The sequence below is a fragment of the Erinaceus europaeus genome, chromosome 9 (genome assembly GCF_950295315.1).
Source record: "Erinaceus europaeus chromosome 9, mEriEur2.1, whole genome shotgun sequence".
Lineage (NCBI taxonomy): Eukaryota > Metazoa > Chordata > Mammalia > Eulipotyphla > Erinaceidae > Erinaceus > Erinaceus europaeus.
Genome location: NC_080170.1, coordinates 62,672,124 through 62,694,652, shown reverse-complemented (window position 1 = coordinate 62,694,652; position 22,529 = coordinate 62,672,124). Strand labels below are relative to the sequence as shown.

Here is a 22,529-nt window from a genome sequence, read left to right as displayed (position 1 = left end):
TTTTCCACCAAACCCTGCCCCTTCCCCCATCTTCCATCTAGGCAACTCTCTCATCATATTTTCTTTCAGAAATTTCTTTCCCGCTCCCCTTACCTCATCCAGTGAGTGGTTTCTCTCCATGCCTTTGTGCCTCTGTGTATCTATGAAGTCTACACTTGCTAGTTCCTTACAATGTTTCAAGGGAAGACCAGAAATAGAAAGGGAGGAGCTCTGTCTTAAAGGAGTTTATAGTCTAGAATGAAGTGCAGTCATTTAAATTTAATTAAAATGAAATTAAGTGAGACAGTTTAAAATTCACCAGTTATGCTAGCCATGTTTCAAGTCCTTACACAAAACCCATATAGAAGAGCTCCAGTATTAGAGAATGCTCTATTAGTTAGTAAAGTACAAGAGGGGAGTGCAGGGCCAACCCCTTCCCTCATATATATCAGGGAAAATATGGCATTAAAAGTTGTGTAGAGAATTGAAATAGAGTGTGTTAGAGAAAAAGTTGATAATTGACTATCTTAGGTGGAGAGATTATAAGGCTATGGGAAAAGGTGATTGGTAAGCAAAGATGAGAGTGAAAAGGAAAAATCTGAAAATGGAAAGCTGAATTAATAGGGGTCTCAGAAGAAAGCATCATCAAGAAAAGGTCCTAAAGAAGGGGTGCATTTGTGACCCCCTAAGTGACTGGGGTCATGATAGAAGAAACCTAAAAGGTAGACAAAGGCAAAGTGAGTGGGGCTTTGTTAGGTGGGCTAGGGGTTAATATTTTTCCCTCTGAATCACAGGAGGGTTGTAGGAGGGAAGTAACAGGATTTGATTATGTATTTGTCATTTATATCATTCTGCCTTACCTTTTATTAGTTGATTATTTACCTCTTTCTCTACTAGTTGCACAATCCTGGATTTTTGTTTTTGTTTTTTTCTCATTCTTTATATACTGTCATGTCCGTTTAGTTTCAATATTAACTATGGTAGGACTGAATTAAATCCGAGACTAGGCCATGTGCAAATCTTGAAATGAGTCATAAAATATTATGCCCCCAAACATAAAACATAGCTTAAGTTCTGTGTGAACATCTTTGCAGGTAGTTGAGGTGGGGTCAGTTGTACCCTTCTAAGCATCTGAAGGCAGACAATAAGAGGGATCCATGTAAGAACAGAAATGTTCTTGTTCTTTAGTAGAACCCATTTTGTTGCCCAGTTTAATGAAAACATGTGCATATAGCTAGCAAAATGTTCACTTGGATAGTGCACTGCTTTGCTATATGCGTGACTTATGCTCAAGCCTAGCCCTCACAATTGAAGGATGCTTCACAGCTATGACTCCTTTACACACACTCTCTGCCTCTCTGCCTTTGTCTTTAAAAAATAAAGTGTGTGGCACTGTCTAATTATCAGGAGTAGTGGAGACTGTAAGATTCAATCAACGCTTCACTCAATGGGAGAAGCAACTTTCGGCAAATCGGCCAGAGGACATCCTGTGTGAAGACTGCTGGACCAGGGAGCCTGTTGTGTTCAAGGAAGTGGTAGAAAGGCTACATCAGAGACACCTGCCAACTAGGACCCACTGCAGACTCCGAAGAACAAACACAAAGGGGCTGTGTATTGCCATCTGCTTTTGTCTCACCAAAAGTCAACTTACAGGGGCCCACTGAATTGTTAAGATTTGACCATTAGGAATGAATCTGTAAGGAATCTGTAAGTACTGTCATACAAGGTACATCTGGGGCCACCACTTTGTAGTGTGGATCTTCCGAGTGCAAAAGTTGCTGGAGCAGCTTCACATTCTAGGTGTGTGTCTCTGTGTGTGTGTGTGTGTGTGTGTGTGTGTGTGTGTGTGCATGTGTGTGTACGTATCAGGGCTATCACTCACTTCTGAAAGCCTGTTACAAGCAGCAAGAAGACAAAATAGAGTACTATGCACCCCACCTTTGGAGGCAACTGAGTCTCAGAGAAGATGGGAAGTTAATGAAGTACCAGGCAGACTCACACAGCTAGTGTAGTTTATTGATTAAAAATGCAAAAAGAGACCTGGAGTGGAGTCTGTGTTCACCTCACCACTCTGGGTCCTAGTCTCCTCCTTTGTGAATGAAGACACTACAGCACCAACCCAGGGGCTCTGTGATCACTGATTGAATCAGACAGGTGCTTGGCACACAGTTTGCTGCATAGTAAATCTCCCCTAAATTTTCCCCGTCAGAACAGTGCTTGTTTAGGCTTTGCTTTTGAATGTCTCCCAAAGCCTTTTCACTCATTCTCAACATCTCAAGGGAAAAAAGTGTTTTTAAAATCATTTAAGAAATGAGAAAAATTGAGGGTCAGGAAGCAGCACACTCGGTTGAATGCACATGTCGCCATGTGTAAGGATCCAGGTTCAAGCCCCTAGTTCCCACCTACAGGGGGAAAGGTTCACAGGAGGTGAAGCAGTACTACAGGTGTCTCTGTCTCTTATCCTATCTCTCCTTTCCCTCTCAATTTCTTTCTGTCTGTAGCCAATAATTAAATAAAAATTAAAGTGTGAAGAATTCAAGAATGAGAGGGGTTGGGTCACTTGCAGGCATAGGTATCTTTGAAAGCTACAGGGCTGGGCTCTGAACCCAGAGACACTCCTTCCCCGAAACAGCAGTGACATCACTGGGTAAGATCTAGCCTGCATCACTGCTTCCTGTCCTATGAATTAACCAGTTAGACCACTGATTCACACACTAGCTGAATTCTTGCTGATGGGAGGCTGGGAACATCATCACTTGTGGCCACAGAGCAGGAAGCACCCTGTACTCACCAAAGTGTCTGCTGACTTGCATCTCAATGCCAAGGGTAAGTGCACCTCGGCCATTGGCTTACTGGGCTTTGCTTCTGAGTCCCTACACTAGGCCTGCCTTGGGCTTCCTTCCTGCTTACTCCCTACCCCCTCCATGACAGCACCAGCAGCTGACTGGTACTGTGTGCAGGGAAGGAGGGGCTGCATCTGAGGACCCTCCACCCCAGCCCCTTGGAGCCAGCAGAAGCTTGAAGATATACACATGATCTCAGCCTCAGCAAAGCATGTCCACGTGATTCCCCAAGTCAGTGTGAAAGGGGAAGTTACAATTGAAGAATTAACACTTATTCTGACACCATCTCTAGGGGGACAACAATCAGTCTGCTTTCTTTCCTCCAGACTCATGTCATCATGCATCTGCAGGCAGCCATCACAGGCCTTATTCTCCTTGTGACAGGTAAGGGGGATGAATGGCAAGCCCTGGGGATAGGAGGATTGGGGTGCAGGTGTAAGGTGGAGGAGCATGCATGTTCTTGGGCTTTGTAGAAAAGTTGAATGGACTAAATATCAAGTTATAATCATACTCAAAGAAATTGCATAAAACTATAAGAATCACAGGTTCTTGGGTAAGTGAAAGAAGCCTGATATAGAAGAGTATGTCACATGCTGTTATTTGTGTGTAAACAAAAAGAGGTGGATAGATAATTGTGTGTGGAGGTGTCTGAGGAATAGTAAGAGTTGCTATCTTGATGTCAAGGGAACTGGAGAAAAATGGACTTGGGCTAGAAAGAAGACAAGTCCTTCATGGGAGAATTTTGTGCCTTCTTCTTATTTAAACAGTCTGAAGTTATTTTTAAAATGAAATATTTTTATTCAAAACATGTAGGACTTGAAATGTTCTAAAATTTAGAAGCAATAACCTCTATAACTGGAATTATTAGTGGAATTTTACTTTTACTACTGTATTTTTTAAAAAAGAATTAATGACATCTGTATCTATGGTCTCAAATTGAAATTAAGGAAAATGAGATAAGAACTCCAGAGGGAAAATACACTATTTTATGTAACAATAGGCATTTTACTTCCAGATTGTTTCCCAAACTCATAGTCCAGTACTGAATGTGAGTGAATCTCAGATTTCTTTTTAAGTATCGCTATGAGTGCCTTTGATCACTAAGGTGTTAATGCCACTACCCCAAGAGAGAGTTTTAAAATTTGTTTGTGAGGTGGCATAATTGAGTGTTTGGATAGTCTTCAGTTCCCTGGTGCACCTCAGTAAGCCAGCCTTGCTCATGTGATGAATTTGTGAGACTTTTAGCTACTTAGATTTTTTTTTCTTGGAGCAATTCCAAAGCCTGTGCTCAGTCTCCAGTCCTCTTGGAAGTCTTAGAAACCCATGGACAACAAATTGATTTCTGAAGAGTTTACTAGACTTCTGCTTTCAAAGTGACACTTTGTTATCCAGATCATTAGCCCTGCTTTTTCATTTTCTTTTTCTTCTTCTTTTTAATTAGGACAGATAGAAATTGAAAGGGATGGTGGGATAGAGAGGGAGAGACAAAGAGGGGGTGATAAAAAGGGAAAGACAAGGAGAGACATCTGCAGACCAGCTTTTCTACTCCTGAAGTGCCCCCCCCCCCAAGGTGGGTTTGAACCCAGATGCTTGCTCATGGTATCATGTACAAGCCTTCACCTGGCCTTCCAGCCCTGCTTTTTCATGAGATAGGGGTTATAAAGTTGATTGCCTAGGCAAGAACAGTTTTTAATATTATTTTAAAAAAGACTTAAGACTTTAAATGCAATCAAAATGTTTGAAGATTTCCAGAGACTGTGATTAGATCTGGGAGCTGGAAGCAAGCACATCTAAGTATCATCTACTTAGTTAAGTTGATAGCTGTCAGACTCAGGATGAAAATACTCATGTGTTAAAAAAAAATATTCATGTGTTACTAGACTGTCATTTGGTTAAAATCCTTTGGGGAAAATGCTGATTATATTCACCAAGAGACTGAAAAAAAAGGCTTTTGTAATTTCTCTTTTGGCAATCTATCAGGATCCAACCCTAAATACAGAAAAATTGTATATATGTTTTATCTGCAAATCTGTCAATCATGCTGGTAAAAACCATAACATAGAAAATGCTTATAGTACATTTTAAAGATCCAAGATCTAGCTATATGGTGTTAAACCAAATATAGTATATAAGGAAAAAGTGAAAACAAATGCAAAATTGTTGAGTTTTCTTGCTTTTGTTTTACAGAGTACTACTCAGCTCTGGTATATGGTGGTGTAGGGAATTCAACCTGGGATTTGGGGCCCTCAGGCATGAGAGTCTGTTTACATAACCGTTATGCTGTTCTCCCCACTTAGTATAAAACTAAAATACTTCTTATTTGCAGATACCGTCATTTCCCAACAGACAATAAGAGGTGTGGTGGGCCAGACTGTCACACTACCGTGCTCCTACTCAACGGCCAAAGGAGTCACCACCATGTGCTGGGGCCGAGGGTCATGTCCGTCATCAAAATGCTCAAGTGAACTTATCTGGACCGATGGGTCTCGTGTCACATTCTGGAAGGATGTGCGCTATAACCTAAAGGGAAATATCTTGGAAGGGAATGTGTCTCTGACCATAGAGAAGGCAGTCCAGACTGACAGTGGTCAGTACTGTTGCCGTGTGGAGCACAGTGGGTGGTTTAATGATATGAAGCTCACCTTATCCTTGGAGATACAAGCAGGTGAGCTTGTCTTCTTTGTTCCTTTTGGTCCCTTCTGGTGGGTTAGCTGAGGTGCAATTTTTGTTTGATAGTGATTTTTCTTTTATTAAGGAGTGGAGAGATTCCTAAATTCTTCTTTTCCTGTAACTCAGGCAATAGGGTTACTTTCATTTGTGTAGAATGAAATGTTAAGTCCAGTCTTAATTCACAACTCTAGGCTAGGGGAGCACCTCACAATTTCACAATACCAGTTGGTTCATGAATACTCACTATTAGCAAATTTTTAAAAAAAAATTTATTTATAAAAAGGAAACACTGACAAAAACCATAGGATAAGAGGGGTACATCTCCACACAGTTCCCACCACCAGAACTCTGTATCCTATCCCCTCCCCTGATAGCTTTCCTATTCTTTAACCCTCTCAGAGTATGAACCCAGGGTCATTATGGGGTGCAGATGGTGGAAGGTCTGGCTTCTGTAATTGCTTCCCCGCTGAACATGGGCATTGGCAGGTCGATCCATACTTCTAGCCTGTCTCTCTCTTTCTCTAGTGGGGTGGGGCTCTGGAGAGGCGGGGCTCCAGGACACATTGGTGGGGTCATCTGCCCTGGGAAGTCTGGTTGGCATCATGGTAGCATCTGGAACCTAGTGGCTGAAAGAAGAGTTAACATATAAAGCTAAACAAATTATTGATTAATCATGAACCTAAAGGCTGGAATATTGCAGATGAAGATTGGAGAGTCTCTGTTTGTAGATAGTTAGTAGGTCTATTTTAGTTATATTCCAAAGGCTATACTAGTTTTTTTTTTTTTTTTTTCTGAGCCTGATATCTGATATGCAGGTGGACCCAAGTTATCGTCTGGTGAGATGATGTCATGGCTAGAAAAAAGGCTAGAAAGCTGGATCAGGGAAGAGAGTAGCTCCCAAATATGGGAAAGGTATATAAATATTGTTGACTATAAACCCCATTGATCTGATCTGGGGCCCTTATTCATCTTAGGAACCCATGTGACTTCTGCATCCCTGTAGATCTGAGCTCGCATACTGTGGTCATGAATAGGAACATTCCAAGTTGAACTAATTTCAGGACCCATCTTCCTCAGAAGGTATCTAGAGTATGCTGTCTAGCTTCCCTCCAAAGGATGGAACGTTTTCTACCATTGTTGATCCACATTTAGTTAGCAAATATGTTTATCTAGATGAATTGATTCAACTTTAAGAACTTGCCCTTTTGCTCTGAGATTATTTTAGAAGGGTGCTAAAATGACCTTTATTAACATTTAAAAATGACTATGGAGAATTTTGAACATATAACATAGGTAAGATAATATCCAATAAATACACCACCCAACTTCAACAATTGTTAACAACAATTGATGCAGTTGTATGTACACTCTAGAAGCAAGAAGCTCTACCTTTCACTTTGCCCACTTTCTTGATGAATATCTCACATCCCATCATGGGATTTCTTGATTAAAAATTAAAGTGAGTGGGGCTGAATCGTGGCACATATGGTTGAGTGCATGTATTACAATGTGCAAGGACCCAGGTTCAAGCCCCCGGTCTCCACCTGCAGGGGGAAAGCTTTATGAGTGGTGAAGCAGTGCTGCAGGTATCTCTCTGTCTCTCTTCCTGTCTATCACCCCCTTCCTTCTCAATTTCTGTCTGTTTATATCCAATAAATAAAGATAATAGAAAAATTAAGGTGAACATCTAGAAATATGAAAACAGGCCCTGGAAAAGGATGACAGAGAACCTAGTGGGAGTTATATAATTACGTAGAAAACTGAGAAATGTTATGCATATACAAACTATTTTATTTACTTTCAACTGTAAAACATTAATCTGTCACTAGACACTAGGGTTGCTTCCAATTTCTGGCTATTACACATAGTGCTGTGCTGGCACTTATCATGGGGAGGAGATAGGACACTGTTCCCGTGTAACAACAACACAATTTAAAAGAAGAACTTAATTTTATAATTTCCCATCTTTGGGATTTGACTTGTTTCTCTTGTGAATGCAAGTTAGGGGAAGCCAATTCTAATGCAGAAGACAGCTGACTCTGGGGAAACTTATCTGGGAGACAGTTTAGAGAAGCTCAGTAGTCTGTTGTGTTCTAAAGAGCTGTGAGGACACAGGTATGCAGAGGAGTTTTTTTTTTTTTTTGTCTTTTCTTCTTTTTCTTTCTTTCTTTTTTTTTTTTTTTAGGTTGTGAAATTCCATATTTGGTCCAGCTAAATTTCTTACAATGCCATGGAGGGTCAGTAAGATAACTCACCTAGATAATGAACCTGCTTTGTCATGCACATGACCCATTAAATTGAGCCTGGCCCCTACTGCTCTGTAGGAAGCTTTGGTGCTGTGGTGTCTTTTCCTCTCTGCTTCTGTCTGTCATTGCTTCTCTCTCTCTGCTCTCTCTCTCTCTCTCTAATATCATTAGTGATTTAATATCCATTTACAAAATTACAAGATAACAGGGGTACAACTCTACACTGTTCCCACTATCAAATTTCTATATCCCAATCCTTCCATTGTAAGCTACAGCTGTTCTTTTAAGCTTGCAGATATGGGTTACATATTATTTCTACATCTTCCTATATTTTTATATATTTGGCTGATTTTTTCTATAGTTCCATCTTCTTTTCCTTTCTAAGTCACACATATACCTATTATTACATTCAAATGTCCCTCCCACCTCTTTCTTTCTGAAAAAAAAAAAAAAAAAAAAAAACCAGTTGGGAGAAGTGATACTCCCATGACTATAACAACAGCAAAAAAAAAAAAAAAAAAAAGCAATAGAGATAAATAGACTTTTATGGTGCTCAGGAATCTAAGTAATTATTTACAAAGCCACTGCTTTACCTAATGTAAAATGAGTTTATACTGAGTCAAAGTAACCTGTTTCCAGTAATCAACCCTTTATTTATGTTTTTTTCTTGCACTTTTCACAGACTGAGTTTAATCTTCCAACTTCAGGGTAGGATTTTCCTCATTAGCTTCTTCTATAAGTTTCCAGTTTCTTCTGATGGGGAGATAAATCTTTACTATTGAGGGAGAACAACTTTTTCAGGCAAGTTGACTAGATTTCCTCCTGTTTTGTTTCCATTAGGATCCTTAGATCAGCTAATTTTCTTCCTTCCTTTCTTTTCTTTCTTTCTTTCTTTCTTTCTTTCTTTCTTTCTTTCTTTCTTTCTTTCTTTCTCTTACCCTTCCTTCCTTCCTTCCCTTCTTCCTTCCTTCCATTCTTCCTTCCTTCCTTCCTGCCTTCCTGCCTTTCTTTCTTTCTCTTAGTTTTATTACTTTACTTACTTATTTACTGCCAGGGATTTTGCTGGAGCTTTATTTAACCTGCATGATTCTGTTGCTTTCAGTGGTTTCTTTCTTTCTTCCTTTCTTCCTTTCTTTTTTTCCCCCTCTCTTTCTAATTTATTTTCTAGATATAAAGTTAGAATCAGAGAGGGAGAGAAAGATACCACCACACTTTTTTGGTTTTTTGCTCATTAAGCTTTCCTGTGTAGTTACTCCCATGTGGTGGCAAGGGGTTCAAACCTGGATCTTTGCATGTGATAAAGTGTGCACTCTACTAGTTAGTGCACTATTTCCTGACCCCATCAGATATACTCTTCTTTAAAGTATCTCATTACACATTAGTATTACATTAGGGTCTGTTAACTATAGCTGGGGCCAGAGTAGATAATATCCCAATACCTGTTCATTTGTCACACTTATACATTTCATGATGGCTAGGAGGATGGCTCAATGATAGAGTGTGTGCCTTGTATTTTTATTGTTTTAAAAATAGGAATATCAGTTGTTTCATAAAGTGTGTGTCTCTCTGTGTGTATATGTCTGTGTGTTTTATGACTGCTTTCACACTGACAGAATTAAGGCTGTCAAAGACCGTAGCGGATTTCCATCCCCCAACCACACAACTATAGTATTTACTACCTTTCTATTACAGAAACCTTACTACCTTCTGCTTTAGATTTATATGTAATAGGCACTCAGCAATTTTTGTAAGAGGTTTATTTTTTACCTTTATCAAGGTAGTAATTGACTAAATTCAAAATTAAATTTGATTCCTCAGAAGAGCCTTAAACCAGTTGTCCCTATTCCAAAGAACCTGAGGTTTTCTTTTATCATTAGTAGAAGTGAGATTTAAGGAAAGTTGTATGGGGGAAAAGTGTGCCTGATGAGAGAAAAAAAGCACCCATTCCTGATTCAGTCCTTTATGGACTCTGCTTTTGTGTCAGTCACAGTGTTTGAGCATAATTATAGTTTCATATCTCTCTCCCCCCTTTCTCTCAGTAGTTCTAAAACATTTATGCATAGTTTGGAATTGTAAACTACATGGAAATAGTCAGTTACTTCCTCTTGTCATTCTTAGGTAGGGAGCATCCCAATCTAAGACCTCAAGTTATCTTCAGGACCAAGTGGTGGTGTACATACATTACAATATTCAGTAAACCAGGTTTGAGCCCCTGGTCCCCACTGCAGGGGGAGAAGCTTCAAAAATGGTGAAGCAGTGCTGCAAATATCTCACGTTCTCTCTCTTTATCTCCTTCTCCCTCCCTTCTCATTTTCTCTGTCCTATCAAATAAAAAAAGGAAGATGGGGGCAGGTGGTAGAAGACCCAGTTAAGCACTCCTATCATCATGCCCAAGGACCCTGATTTGAGCCCCCTGCTCCCACCTGCGGGCGGGGGAGGGGGTGCCTCACAAACACTGAAGCAGTGAAACTCTGTCCCTCTCTATCTACCTTTCACTCTGAATTTCTTTCTTAAATAAAATAGAGAAAAAAAAAATAAATGGCTACTTGGAGTGATGGATTTGTAGTGCTCACACCAAGCTCCAGCAATAACCTTGGTGGTGAAAAATAGAAAGAAAGAAAGAAAGAAAGAAAGAAAGAAAGTAAGAAAGAAAGAAAGAAAGAAAGAAAGAAAGAAAGAAAGAAAGAAATAGGGAAATGACAGCAGGAGCTATGGATTCATTGTGCAGGCACTAAACCCCAGTGATAACCCTGCTGGCATTAAAAATAAAAATAAAAAGTCTCCTTTACCTTCTAGCCAAATGAACCATTTGTCCGTGCTGTCTCCCATATACCCATGGTGTGAGTTAACCTTTACATAAGAGGTCCATTGGGAAGGACTTCTAAGAGGTGGCAGGGGCTATTTCCTTGTTAAACATTCTTGGTCTGGAAATTCCTGTCTAAATCTTAGTCATTTACCACTGAGAGAGGGACAAAGACAGCTGTTGGCTGTAGACATTTTCCAAATGTTTGCAAAGATACACTAATTTTACATGCATGATTTTTCTTTTCAAAGGGCTTCAATGCAAATGTTAGATAACACTTTCCACCTCCCAACCTCCTTTGCTACACCTTTTAGTACAGCTGTTTCCTTTTCAGAAGTTTGTGTTTAAGCCCTCACCCTCATACATTCTAGCTGACCAGTGAGAAAGCTCTCACTGCAGGAAAGATTGGTGTCCAGTTTTCCCTGGGATCAACCTCTCCTCCTTTGGATTGTTGTATAGGCCAACCACAGGGCTTTTGCTTCCTGCTGCTTGACTAATCCTTGCTTTCACGTTCATTTCTAACTCCATCAGAGGTCACCAGTGTTCCAACTTCTCTCTGCTCAAATGCCAACACCCATGCAGAACCTCCTGTTAGGTAAACAGATGTGTTTCTGAGCCCCGAGGTCTTTTTCTTCTTCTTTATTTTATTTTATTTTATTTTATTTTATTTATAAAAAGGAAACACTGACAAAACAAAAAAAGTACAACTCCACACAATTCCCACCACCACAACTCTATCCCATCCCCTTCCTTGATAGCTTTCCTATTCTTTATTCCTCTGGAAGTATGGACCCAAGGTCATTGTGGGATGCAGAAGGTAGAAGTTCTGGCTTCTGTAATTGCTTCCCTACTGAACATGGGTGTTGACAGGTCAATCCATACTCCCAGCCTGTCTCTCTCTTTCCTTACTGGGGTGGGTTTCTGGGGAATCAGAGCTCCAGGACACATTGGTGGGGTTGTCTGTCCAGAGAAGTCTGGTTGGCATCATGCTAGCATCTGGAACTTGACTGTAGACTGTCCAGGACACTCTGTGAAGAAAGAAATATAGTCTAGGGGGCATAATCTTTTTTTTTGAATTATCTTTATTTATTTATTTAGATAGCAACAGCCAGGAATCGAGAGGGGAGGGGATGATAGAGAGGGAGAGAGACAGAAAGAGACACCTTCTACCCTGCTTCACCACTTGTGAAGCATTCCCACTGCAGGTGGGGGCTGGGGGCTCAAACTCAGGTCCTTGAACACTGTAACATGTGCGCTCAACCAGGTGCGTCACCACCCGGCCCCTAGGGGGCGTAATCTTACCTGGATTCCAAACATGGTCTTCACAAATCTGTGAAATCTTTGTCTCATTTGCTCTGCAAGTTTTGTGTGTAAAAGTGTTTTCAGAATGAGAGCACCTACAGCTTTTTTGTTGTTGGATTATCAAGGGGATTCAGTAATACCAAAAAAAAAAAAAGCTACTTACCTTAGATATTAGGATATCTAGCAAAAACGGCTCATGGATTCTACCCAGTTGAGCACAGCTTTATGAGTTAAATAGGTATTCTAGAGAACAAGGGGTAGGTTAATGAATTCTTTCCTCATAAGGTGCTCTAAATAGAAATCATCACACCTATTCAAACTCCATACTTGAGTATAAGATTTCTGTCCGGTTAACATTTACTCTGTTTTCTATGGGACAGGAACCATACTAAGATTTATATTACTTAATCCTTAAGACAACTCTGTGCACAGACTTTATATTACTGAGTTCTTATGACAACTCTGTGCACAGTAGACATGATTCCATCTTCCTTAATAGTCAAGGGAACTCAGGCACAGAGTCTAGGTCTATTGTTGAAAGCCATTTGAACAGAAAATAGTTGAGTGGGGAATCAATCTTCACTACTTTGAATTGGGAATCTGTGTTTTAGTTACTGAATTGTGCCTCCCATTATCAGTACAAAGTTTATGTTTGGAAGGATTTATCTTGATCCTACGTCTGTGCTGAAAATGCCTTTATATAATTACCCTGTCATTTTAGAGCAGGCAGTGACTTACATACACAATTTTGCTTCTAACACCTTTGAACTTATTTATGTAGCCCAGAGTTGCACAAGATATTATTTATCCTGATGAAAAAGTGAATTTTGGGTATAAGGACTTGTGGGATTTAGACTGTATATGTTTATTTCCTCAACTTTGGCAACTCATTTTATTCTTTCAGTTTTAAACAGAGAAGAGTTTGAATTTAACACACATGGAGAAACTCTGACTTATAGATAAGAAAATAGCATGACATTTTGAAGATAGCTTAGGTTTCAAACCTTGTATTTATAGGATGAAAAAGATAACTTTTAATGCATATTTTCAAAGCCACTAAAGCCAGTCAACCCCTTGGGGTGACTCATGATTCTGTGGAGTAACAGAAATGTCACTACCTCTTAGAACATTCTAATGGAACATTGATTTCTCTTCACCCCCCCCCCCCCCCCCCCACTGAACTAAGTGTGTACTTAACCCGGAGAGATCTGAAGGCTTGGGCTCTGAACTGAGTTTGGAGAGAGGGCTTTAGGTTAAAACTGGGATTTTAAAGCCATGAAAGTTGGTAAGAATAAAACAGCTTTGTTCCAGGCAACTGAGCACTCTAAAGAATCCATAGACTTTCTCAATTTTGGTTTAGCTTCTTAATATTTAGTTTGTGCTTGCAAAGGTGGATGGATTTGTATGTTAGTTCTGGTGAACATGCATAAAATTCTGACTTCATTTAAAGCTGAGGTTCAGAAGAACAATGTAGGTAATATTGAATGTGATCTCCTGAGGGGGTTAGTATTAATTGAACCATGTCTTTCTTCATCCTGATAGTTTTCTACAGAATATGAGTTTAGAGTTGAGCAGGAGGGATGTAAACAATATGGGACATTTGTAAAGATGTTGCTGGGGTAGTTGGACATAAGACTGTAGGTACAGGAGAGAAAAGAAAGAAGCCTACAAAGATTTAAACTTAGGCAAGAAATTAATATTTACATTTTTTGTTATCTCTATTTCTTGGATAGAGACAGCCAGAAATTGAGAGGGTAGGGGGAGATGGAGAGGGAGAGAGAAAGAGAGACACCTGTAGCACTGCTTCACCACTCACAAAGCTTTCTCCCTGTAGGTGGGGGTTGGGGGCTTGAACCGAGGTCACAACCAGGTGTGCAACCACACCAGCCTGACAAAAAGTTAATCTCAAGAGGTCTTTAGCACAGATCTAAGTTGGACAAAGACTCTGTGTTGTGCTGTGTTGAGTTGTTCTGTCCTTAATTCTTCAGTAGAACCTCATCCTGATACAGATTTGAGTATCAGAGGAAAGCACAAACCCCTATACAGAACATAACAAAAAGTGATACTGAAAGGTAAAGACCGTGGTGGGGTAAACATTATCCAGTTAGCATGAATAACTTGCTCCAAGATTCCATGGTGCTCAAAGAGGAAGGAATATAATAAGTTGATAAGGAGGCAAGTTATCATGAATACAAGTAAAAAGAGTGATTTTAAGAAAGGGAAATAGATCTGCATTGAAGAAATTCCAAGAGAATTTTTTTGGTGAACAGTAGAAGAGGAATCAACACAAGGACACCAGTCTAACAAAGGTTGTGACCAGAAGGAACTGGGGTCAAGGGAATATTGCTTTTGAGGGTTGCAAATCATTACCAAGGCTCAGCCACCACATAACATGTTACCTTAAAGAGACTTCAAGGGATCAACTCTTTTGAGCATATTGGCATTGGAAAAGATGGCCTCACTGCTGGAGTGCAAAGAATGGGAGAATTGTGTTCTAAATGTAAGCATTTGTAGGCTGTGCTGGTGTCTATCTCTCTAGAAAGATATGTGGATAATCAAGAAGTTGAACAAGGCTAGGAATTCAGATGGAAATTGTTGCCAAACATAAAGGGCAAATTAATGCAAACTCTCAGATCCCATTCTATGCAAGTGAAATGTTACTTATATGAACAAACTCTCAGCTATGCGTCCTAACATAAGAAGCCCTGCTGTAGGTTTTATACGCTCAGAAGGATCCTAGGAATATAGAAAACACACATAATATTTTAATATTAATAATCCTACACATGGGGGGCTGGGTGGTAGCACAGCAGGTTAAGTGCACATGGCATGAAGTGCAAGGACTGGTGTAAGGATCCCAATTCAAGCCCCTGGCTCCTCACCTGCAGGGGGGTCAGTTCACAAGCGATGAAGCAGGTCTGCAGATGTCTATCTTTCTCTGTCTCCTCCTCTCTCGATTTTTCTCTATCCTATCCAACAACAACAGCAATGACAACAATAACATTAATAACAACAGGTGCAACAAAATCGGAAAAAAATGGCCTCCAGGAGCAGTGTATTCATAGTGTAGGCACTGAACACCAAAGATAACCCTAGAGGCAAAATAAAAATAAAAATAAAAAATAATAATCCTACACATGGGTAACCTAATCAGGTCATTATCTACATCAGATTTATTTATGATAATACAATTCCTAGATGGCAGTGAGTGCCTAATGGCCATCATAGAGTAGATTCCCAGGGAACATTTAGGGATGGGAAGTAGCTGTTTGGCTAAATGTATGATGGGAAGCTGGTAGTCATATCTGTTTTTAACTTTGCATTATAGTTTTGTTCTCCTTCACAAAGAGAACACAATTCTTCCATTCTTTCCTTTCCAGCAGTGAGCCCATCTTTTCTAATACCAACAACAGAAATCCAGCCAACCATCCCACAGGAAACAACAAGGCCACCCAGTTCACCCATGTACTCTTGCACAACAGGTAACTTTATTTCCTTTCCCAAACACCTGGGCACATTCAGTTTCTGGTAACTGTGGATAGCACCTTCTGGAAGGAGAAGGAGGAGGAGGGGCATCTGATTTGATTACCTACAGTGTCCTCTTTAATTAGTAGTATGGCTTGAACCAGTATCTCACCCTCTCTGAATCTGTTTTATCACTGGTAAAATGGCTAGCCTTTTTATCAATTTCATAGAATATTTGTAAGGATTAAATGAGATGAAGAGCTGGGACATAGTTAAAAGGGGATAAGTGATCATTAATAATAACAACTGCAACTCTTGGTATACTGCAAGCAGAATCCTTTTACCTGACTGACACAGGTACATATTTTAATAAAAGTCTCAATTCCATTACTGTTATTATTATCATTATTTAGTTAGAGTATGAGAGGTGGAGAGATAATGAAAGATGAAGCTTCCTTCAATGCCGTGGAAGCTGGTCTTGAACCTTGTTCAAGCACATGGCAAAGCAGAGCATTATCTAAGTGAATGATTTCACTGGACCTAAACTCCAAAGTTATTATTACTAGACTTATTCCATGGGGTAAGGGTCATTAAACAATTAAATCCAACTACCTGGTGTCCAGACACAGTTGGTCACCCAAATTAATTCTTACTTAATCTTGCATATAAATATGATGAGATATGCTGAGGGCTTAAGCAGTGGCCCCTAAGAGGCATGCCTCACTATGGTCTTGCCAGTTTTTTTCCCATTTATCCCATATACTCCATGAGTGAGTGAGTGAGTGTGTGTGTGTACAGTCATTGTGTTCAGGAGTTGCCAACCTATATGGAGCTCCTATGAATGGTGTCTCTTTTGCCCATCCTTCCTGGAAGCTGGTTAATTTGAAGTGAACTTGCCAAAAGGTACACAGAGGGACCCATTCAGCTGGGATTAGATAATAGTTACATGTGGTTTTCCATGTGGAATCCTGAGTGGGAACTGTTTCTGGGCATAAAACAAAACAAACATAGATTAAAACATATGGAGGAGCAGTCATGGGAGCAGCTGTATCCTACACTTTGAGGGTATGAGGCTGAAGGAAGTAGGAGTCAGGAATTATTCTCTAAAATATCATGTCACTGAAACCTGGTCAAGGTAGAGCTGAACCACAGGGGAACAGACAGAGAAGCAGCTGTGTCCCCATGTCTATGGCCACATGTCTGAGACTACTGAGCCAACTCCTCGCTGTGCCGAGTCAGTCTCCAGTGGGCAGATGACTCACAGAAGCTAACGAAGTTAAGTCTGGAAGGGATTGGTTATCATATGCTTACCACCTACCTCTGACAGAGGTGTGTGCCAGAAACCGGTCATGCCTACATTCCCTCGCTTGATTCTTTCAAGGCAGGCCCTTGTGATTGCCATTACTGCCACACTGGGGGGGGGGGGGGACCGATTGCTGTGTCTTACAGACAGATGGCTCCCCTTTCAACTGCCAGTCGCTAGCTCTGTGCCCATGAGCAAGTTGCTGTTGCATTCTTCACTGGAAGTTTGGGAGGAGTGAAGGGTGAATGTTTAGAGAGCAAATTGTGTGGTGTCCCTAACCCCCTGCCCACTATGCTCCTTCCCTGAGATAGCCCCTAATTCATAATCATTGATACTTATGTAATATAGCAGTAAGTCCTTTTCATGAATCATATAATCTATGCAATTTTATAATATGATCCTATTAGTAGTTCATATTTCAGGTTACCCCAGCTAGAAATAGCATGATAAATATGTTTATGCTTTGCAAATATGATACACATGTCTATCAATGGTATATGAGTCATACATGCATATCTGTGTATGCAAAAGGTCTTGAATGAGGTCACATAGCTAATGGACACTGTCAGAAACTGGGGAGATGGTTTGGTGGTAGAGTATAGTATTTGCATGCATGAGGGCCAGGTTTGATCCCCTGCACTCTGTGTTTCAGAGAAGACACTGTTTATGCTCTCTTTCAAGAAGTACAAAAAAAAATCTTAAAAAAATCAAGAGCATTTTTAGGACTAAATTCAAATTCTCTGTGACTCAGCTAAAGCCTGTGCAGGTTTTGCTGCATCTCCCAGTTCCACAGATGAAGGATATGTTTAAAGGCAAAGTCATAAACAACTTAGGCTGTAGTATCTAGACCTAAATGCTGTCTTTGGCCAAGAAATAGTATCAGGATGAGTGAATGGTAAACATAGTAGTTATATACAGTTTTAGTTGGGGGAGGTATGGTTAGGTCAGTTTTTTTTACAACTGAGGCTCTACAACTTTCTCAATTGTCAGGGAAATCTATACATGTACAATAATGTCTATTCAGGGGAGTACAGTATGGGTGGTGGTCATTATACTCTTTTCCTTGCAGAATTAGAAACTTGGTAAGCCATTCCATTTTTTTTTTTAATTTTTTTTTATATTTATTTTATTTATTTATTCCCTTTTGTTGCCCTTGTTGTTTTATTGTAGTTATTATTGTTGTTGTCGTTGTTGGATAGGACAGAGGGAAATGGAGAGAGGAGGGGAAGACAGAGAGGAGGACAGAAAGACACCTGCAGACCTGCTTCACTGCCTGTGAAGCGACTCCCCTGCAGGTGGGGAGCCGGGGTTCGAACCGGTATCCTTCAGCCGGTCCTTGTGCTTTGCGCCACCTGCGCTTAACCCGCTGCGCTACAGCCCGACTCCCAGCCATTCCATTTTTTTCCTCCTTTATTAGGGAGAGATTACAGAATTGTGAAGATGTAGTATGATTAGTATGTAGTGGTAATTGCCTAGAAAATCGTGGCACCTATTTTAGATGTCATGTCATACTCTGAATATAAAGCCAACATGATGCTCAAAATATCTATAGAATTTTAATAACCAATGCAATATACACACTGGAAAATATGGTCCTGGTTTTTGGAAGTATGTGTGACTAGGCACTCATTCATAGCTTCCATGAAAATATTAATTACCTGCCTTTAAGTGATGTTTTTAACCTGGTTTCAATGAGAATCCCCTGGGGCTACCTTAAAATTGCAGGCAGAACTTTGTGTGTACATGTATTATTTTTCTGTGAAGATGAAAAAAATGTGCCCATTTCTGAAGACCCCATGACAAAATGGTTAAGAAACACAACCTAGGGAGTTGGGTGGTAGCTCAGCAGGTTAAGCGCACGTGGTGCAAAGCGCAAGGACCGGCCTGAGGATCCCTGTTCAGCCCCTGGGTCCCTACCTGCAGGGGAGTCGCTTCACAAGCAGTGAAGCAGGTCTGTAGGTGTCTTTTTCTCTCCTCCTTTCTGTCTTCCCCTCCTCTCTCCATTTCTCTCTGTCCTATCCAATAACAACTACAACAACAACAGTAATAACTACAACAACAATAAAACAACAAGGGCAACAAAAGGGAATAGATAAAAGTTAAAAAAAAAAAAGAGAAACACAACCTTACTAAATTAATAAATGTTAGCAACTAGCTATGGCTCTTGAAATGCCTACAGCATTTGGTCAGATTATTATTCAACTTTTTATTTATCACCAGAAGGCAATATGAATATATTTAGTTTCTGCAGTGAAAATTCAATATTTTTTGTAATTCTAATTAACTTTCCTTCTTGTTGTGCAGATGGGAATGGCACTGTGACACAGTCTTCAGAAGGCCTTTGGCATAACAATCAAACTGTAAGCATATTCCTTCCCTTTTTATTAGCCAGATTCTCTTGTATGTCTCCCTGGAAGCAAGTTACATTTAGAGATTACTTCTGCAAGACCACCCCACAGATTGATTCTTTCTAATTAAAAAGAAAAAAGAACAGAATTTAACTCTTGAACAGGGATGATTTAATTAATTTAGAAAGTTCAAATAGATATAAGTTGGTTAGAGACTATTGAGAAATTTTAGTTAGAGACTACTGAGAAATTTTATCTTATCTCTCTTTCTCTCTCTCTCTCTCTCTCTCACACACACACACACACACACACACACACACACTTTCCTTCTGGTTAAACATTTCAAAAAAGAAATAATGAAATAATTCAAAAGAAGTGAGTTAAACATAACGTACCAAAGAATATTTCAGTTATCTTTAGGGAAATAATATGCTTTGGATCAATGTTGCAGCATGCATGCCACCTCAAACAAAAATATTATGTAAGTGAAAGCATAATGTTATTTTTTAAAAGTGAATTACCATCATAAGTGGAAATTCTGATGCCATAGCTGAGCTTTCTAGTACATAAGCCTCCTTATGACGGGTTAAGGTATTAGACATCTTTGTGATTCTCTAAGATGGTGTCATACTTATTCCACAGTGAGCCTGACAAACACCCATAGGGCCCTGGTTTCATGATGCTCAGCAAAGCACTCTCTCTGCAAGTAAGTTAGCATCGTTGTTCTGTAAGACCTTTACTTTGGAATCTCCTGAGAGAAACAACTTTGCTCCTACTGTATGCAAAGCAGCAACAATAAGAGTTACTCATTAAATATTATTTATTTATTACTGGATTTATAGAGAGCAGTTGAGAGAGGAGGGGGAGATTGGGAGTGGAAGAGATAACAGAGCTACTTGAAGCCCTGCTTCGCCACTCATGAAGCTTCTCCCTCCCTATTCCACCCCTTTGAACCCGAGTCCTTGTGAACTATAATGTGTGCCCTTAACCAGGTGCACCACCACCTGGACTCAAGAGTTATTTTTTAAAAAGTATTTTTTAAAAAATTTTATTTTATTAATTTATTTGTTAGAGACAGAGTGAAACTGAGGTGGATGAGGAGATGGGGGTGGAAGAGAGACAGAGAGAGAGAGAGAGGGGAGAGAGAGAAGAGAGAGAGATACCTGCAGCACTGCTTCACTGCTTCTCTGCTTCTGAAGCTTTCTCCTGCAAGTGGGAATGGGGAACTTGAACCTGGGTCTTTGTGCCTTATAGCATGCACTCAACCAAGTGCACTACCACCTGTTTCCCTTAAACAATAAGACTTAGGAAGAGAAGGTAGGACAATAGAAAAAAATGATCAATTATATATAAATATAGGTAGATAGTTATAGAAATAATAATCCATATTTGTGACCTTGGGAGGACTACTGCAGTTTCCAAGGGGAGAATAGGGATACAGAACTCTGGTGATGGGGATGGTGTACCCTTGTTAACTTATAATTTTATAAATCAATATTAAATCACTAATAAAAAAGAAAAAAGAGCTTGAGGTCTTAGAAGAATCCTTCTGATTACACTCATACAGCACATATCTTCAAGAACAACATATTCATAGTTTTAGAAAAAACCTTGCAATCACGTGTGGTGAGCCTTAAGGACAATTAGAAAACCCACTACACAGGAGTGATAGTAAGCATCTTAACAACTCATGCAGTGTGGGCATTGATTGACCTGGTAGATGTGGGCTGAATTTGTGTCTAACTTCTAAATGTCAGAATTGCCACAATGTAAATGATTGCTTTACTGCTGTGGGGTCAGATTTATGCTGAATCAAAATAAAAACATTCTGCAAGGTGAGTTTGTTCTTGACTTCAGTTGCCTGCAGGATAGGTATATCTAGTGGGAAGTAGAAACAAATCAGAAGCAAGTTCAGCATAGTAGGAGGGAAACTGGACTTTTTGTGCCTGGCTTCTGAAGATGTTGAAATGTCTCCCAGGAGTTTTGAAAACATATAGTGTATATTTTGACCTACTAGGTCAACTTCCTGAAAATACCTCTCTTATCCTATGGTTTTATTAATGTCTTCTTTTTATAAATAAATCAAAAAAGAAAAGAATTAAACAAATACATGAAGATACGTAAGAATGTTCATTACCATCTTTTATAGTTACAAACATGTTGTAAGCAATCTAAATTATAGACAACCCAAGGATTTAATTACTTAGTAATTAAGCATACTGACATATTGTCATGAAGAATCTTCACTGAATTACATTTATTAATGTTGGGAGACATTAAAATAGAGGATATGCTAAATATATTAATACACTAATAAAAACACTAGGAAAAACTTTAGAGGTATGCAAAATGCAAAATGGAAATGGTGAGGGCCCGGGCAGTAGCACAGCGGGTTAAGCACACATGGTGCAAAGCGCAAGGACCAGTGTAAGGAGCCCAGTTCGAGCCCCTGGCTCCCCACCTACAGTGAGGTCACTTCACAAGCGATGAAGCAGGTCTGCAGGTGTCTATTTTTCTCTCCCCCTCTCTGTCTTTCCCTCCTTTCTCAACTTCTCTCTGTCCTATCCAACAACAGCAGCAAAAACAACAATAATAATAACAATGATAAACAACAAGGGCAACAAAGTGGGAAAAATGGCCTCCAGGAGCAGTGGTTTCATAGTGCAGCACCAAGCCCCAGCAATAACCTTGGAGGCAAAAAAAAAAAAAAAAAAGGAAATTGTGGTTGTGTCTGGGTATTACAACTATGGTTCATTTTTCTTTTACTTTGTGTTTGGTTGCACTTTCTTGAAGTTTTTATGTGCTTTAGTATTTTTTTTTTCTAAATGAAAACACAATCTGCTTTCTGCAACCATACATTTTATATATCCTCTCTAGCCCCTTCCCCATGACTAGGTGGATTCATTGATAGTTTAGTTCATCATAGAACACACTTCTTGACAAACACCAGTCATTTCCCCTTTAAACAAGTGTGGCTCAAACACTAAATTATCCTTTTTATATGGCTCAGTGTCATTAAGAAACTTTCCCAAAAGCCCTATTTAAGCTGCAGTGGACAGAAACAGAAACAGAAATTCAGAGAAATGATAGAACCTATTCAAAGTCACAAAGAAACTAAATAGAAGAGCTGATATTCTGACATTAGAGATGAAACTTTTCTGCAGGAAGACACTTGGTGCTTCCCTTTGACCTCCATTTCTTGTTAGGACACCTATCCAGTGGAATCCCTTTAGGATTAGAGCTAAACTGTGGCAAAGGGTCCAGCGTGGTGTATGTTGCCTGACATAGGCAACGGCCTATTCCAAAGGCTATTCTTCATGAACTGTACTAGGAGAATGAAATGAAGTTATGCATTTCTACACAGTTGCACAGCATTCTACGTTAACTGTTAATCAGACCCATGTCTGTGAGCAGCTACTTTCAAATCTACCTATATAGACACAGAATTGTATCTTGTGAATTATATTTAAATAACAAGTACTGTAATCAAAGATCAAATACAGTAATTGAAAGCATTCAGACCACATTACCAGCTCAACTTACATGAACAAAAATTGATTTTCTTTTATG

At 39.6% G+C, this 22,529-nt stretch overlaps 1 protein-coding gene across 2 annotated transcripts in view; it reads left to right on the top strand.

Annotated features, from left to right (window-relative positions):
- The first annotated feature begins 1,683 nt into the window (after positions 1–1,683).
- HAVCR1 (hepatitis A virus cellular receptor 1) overlaps positions 1,684–22,529 on the top strand; it is a 28,405-nt gene continuing 7,559 nt past the window's right edge. Inside the window, exons 1-5 of one of the 2 annotated variants that reach the window (XM_060198051.1) lie at positions 1,684–2,805; positions 3,149–3,206; positions 5,149–5,487; positions 15,227–15,325; positions 18,916–18,971. In XM_060198051.1, the coding sequence (XP_060054034.1) occupies positions 2,797–2,805; positions 3,149–3,206; positions 5,149–5,487; positions 15,227–15,325; positions 18,916–18,971 (561 nt within the window). In that variant the 5' untranslated portion in view covers positions 1,684–2,796. Of the gene's footprint in view, positions 2,806–3,148; positions 3,207–5,148; positions 5,488–15,223; positions 15,326–18,915; positions 18,972–22,529 lie in introns of both variants that reach the window. The other variant, XM_060198050.1, reaches the window with a different exon arrangement.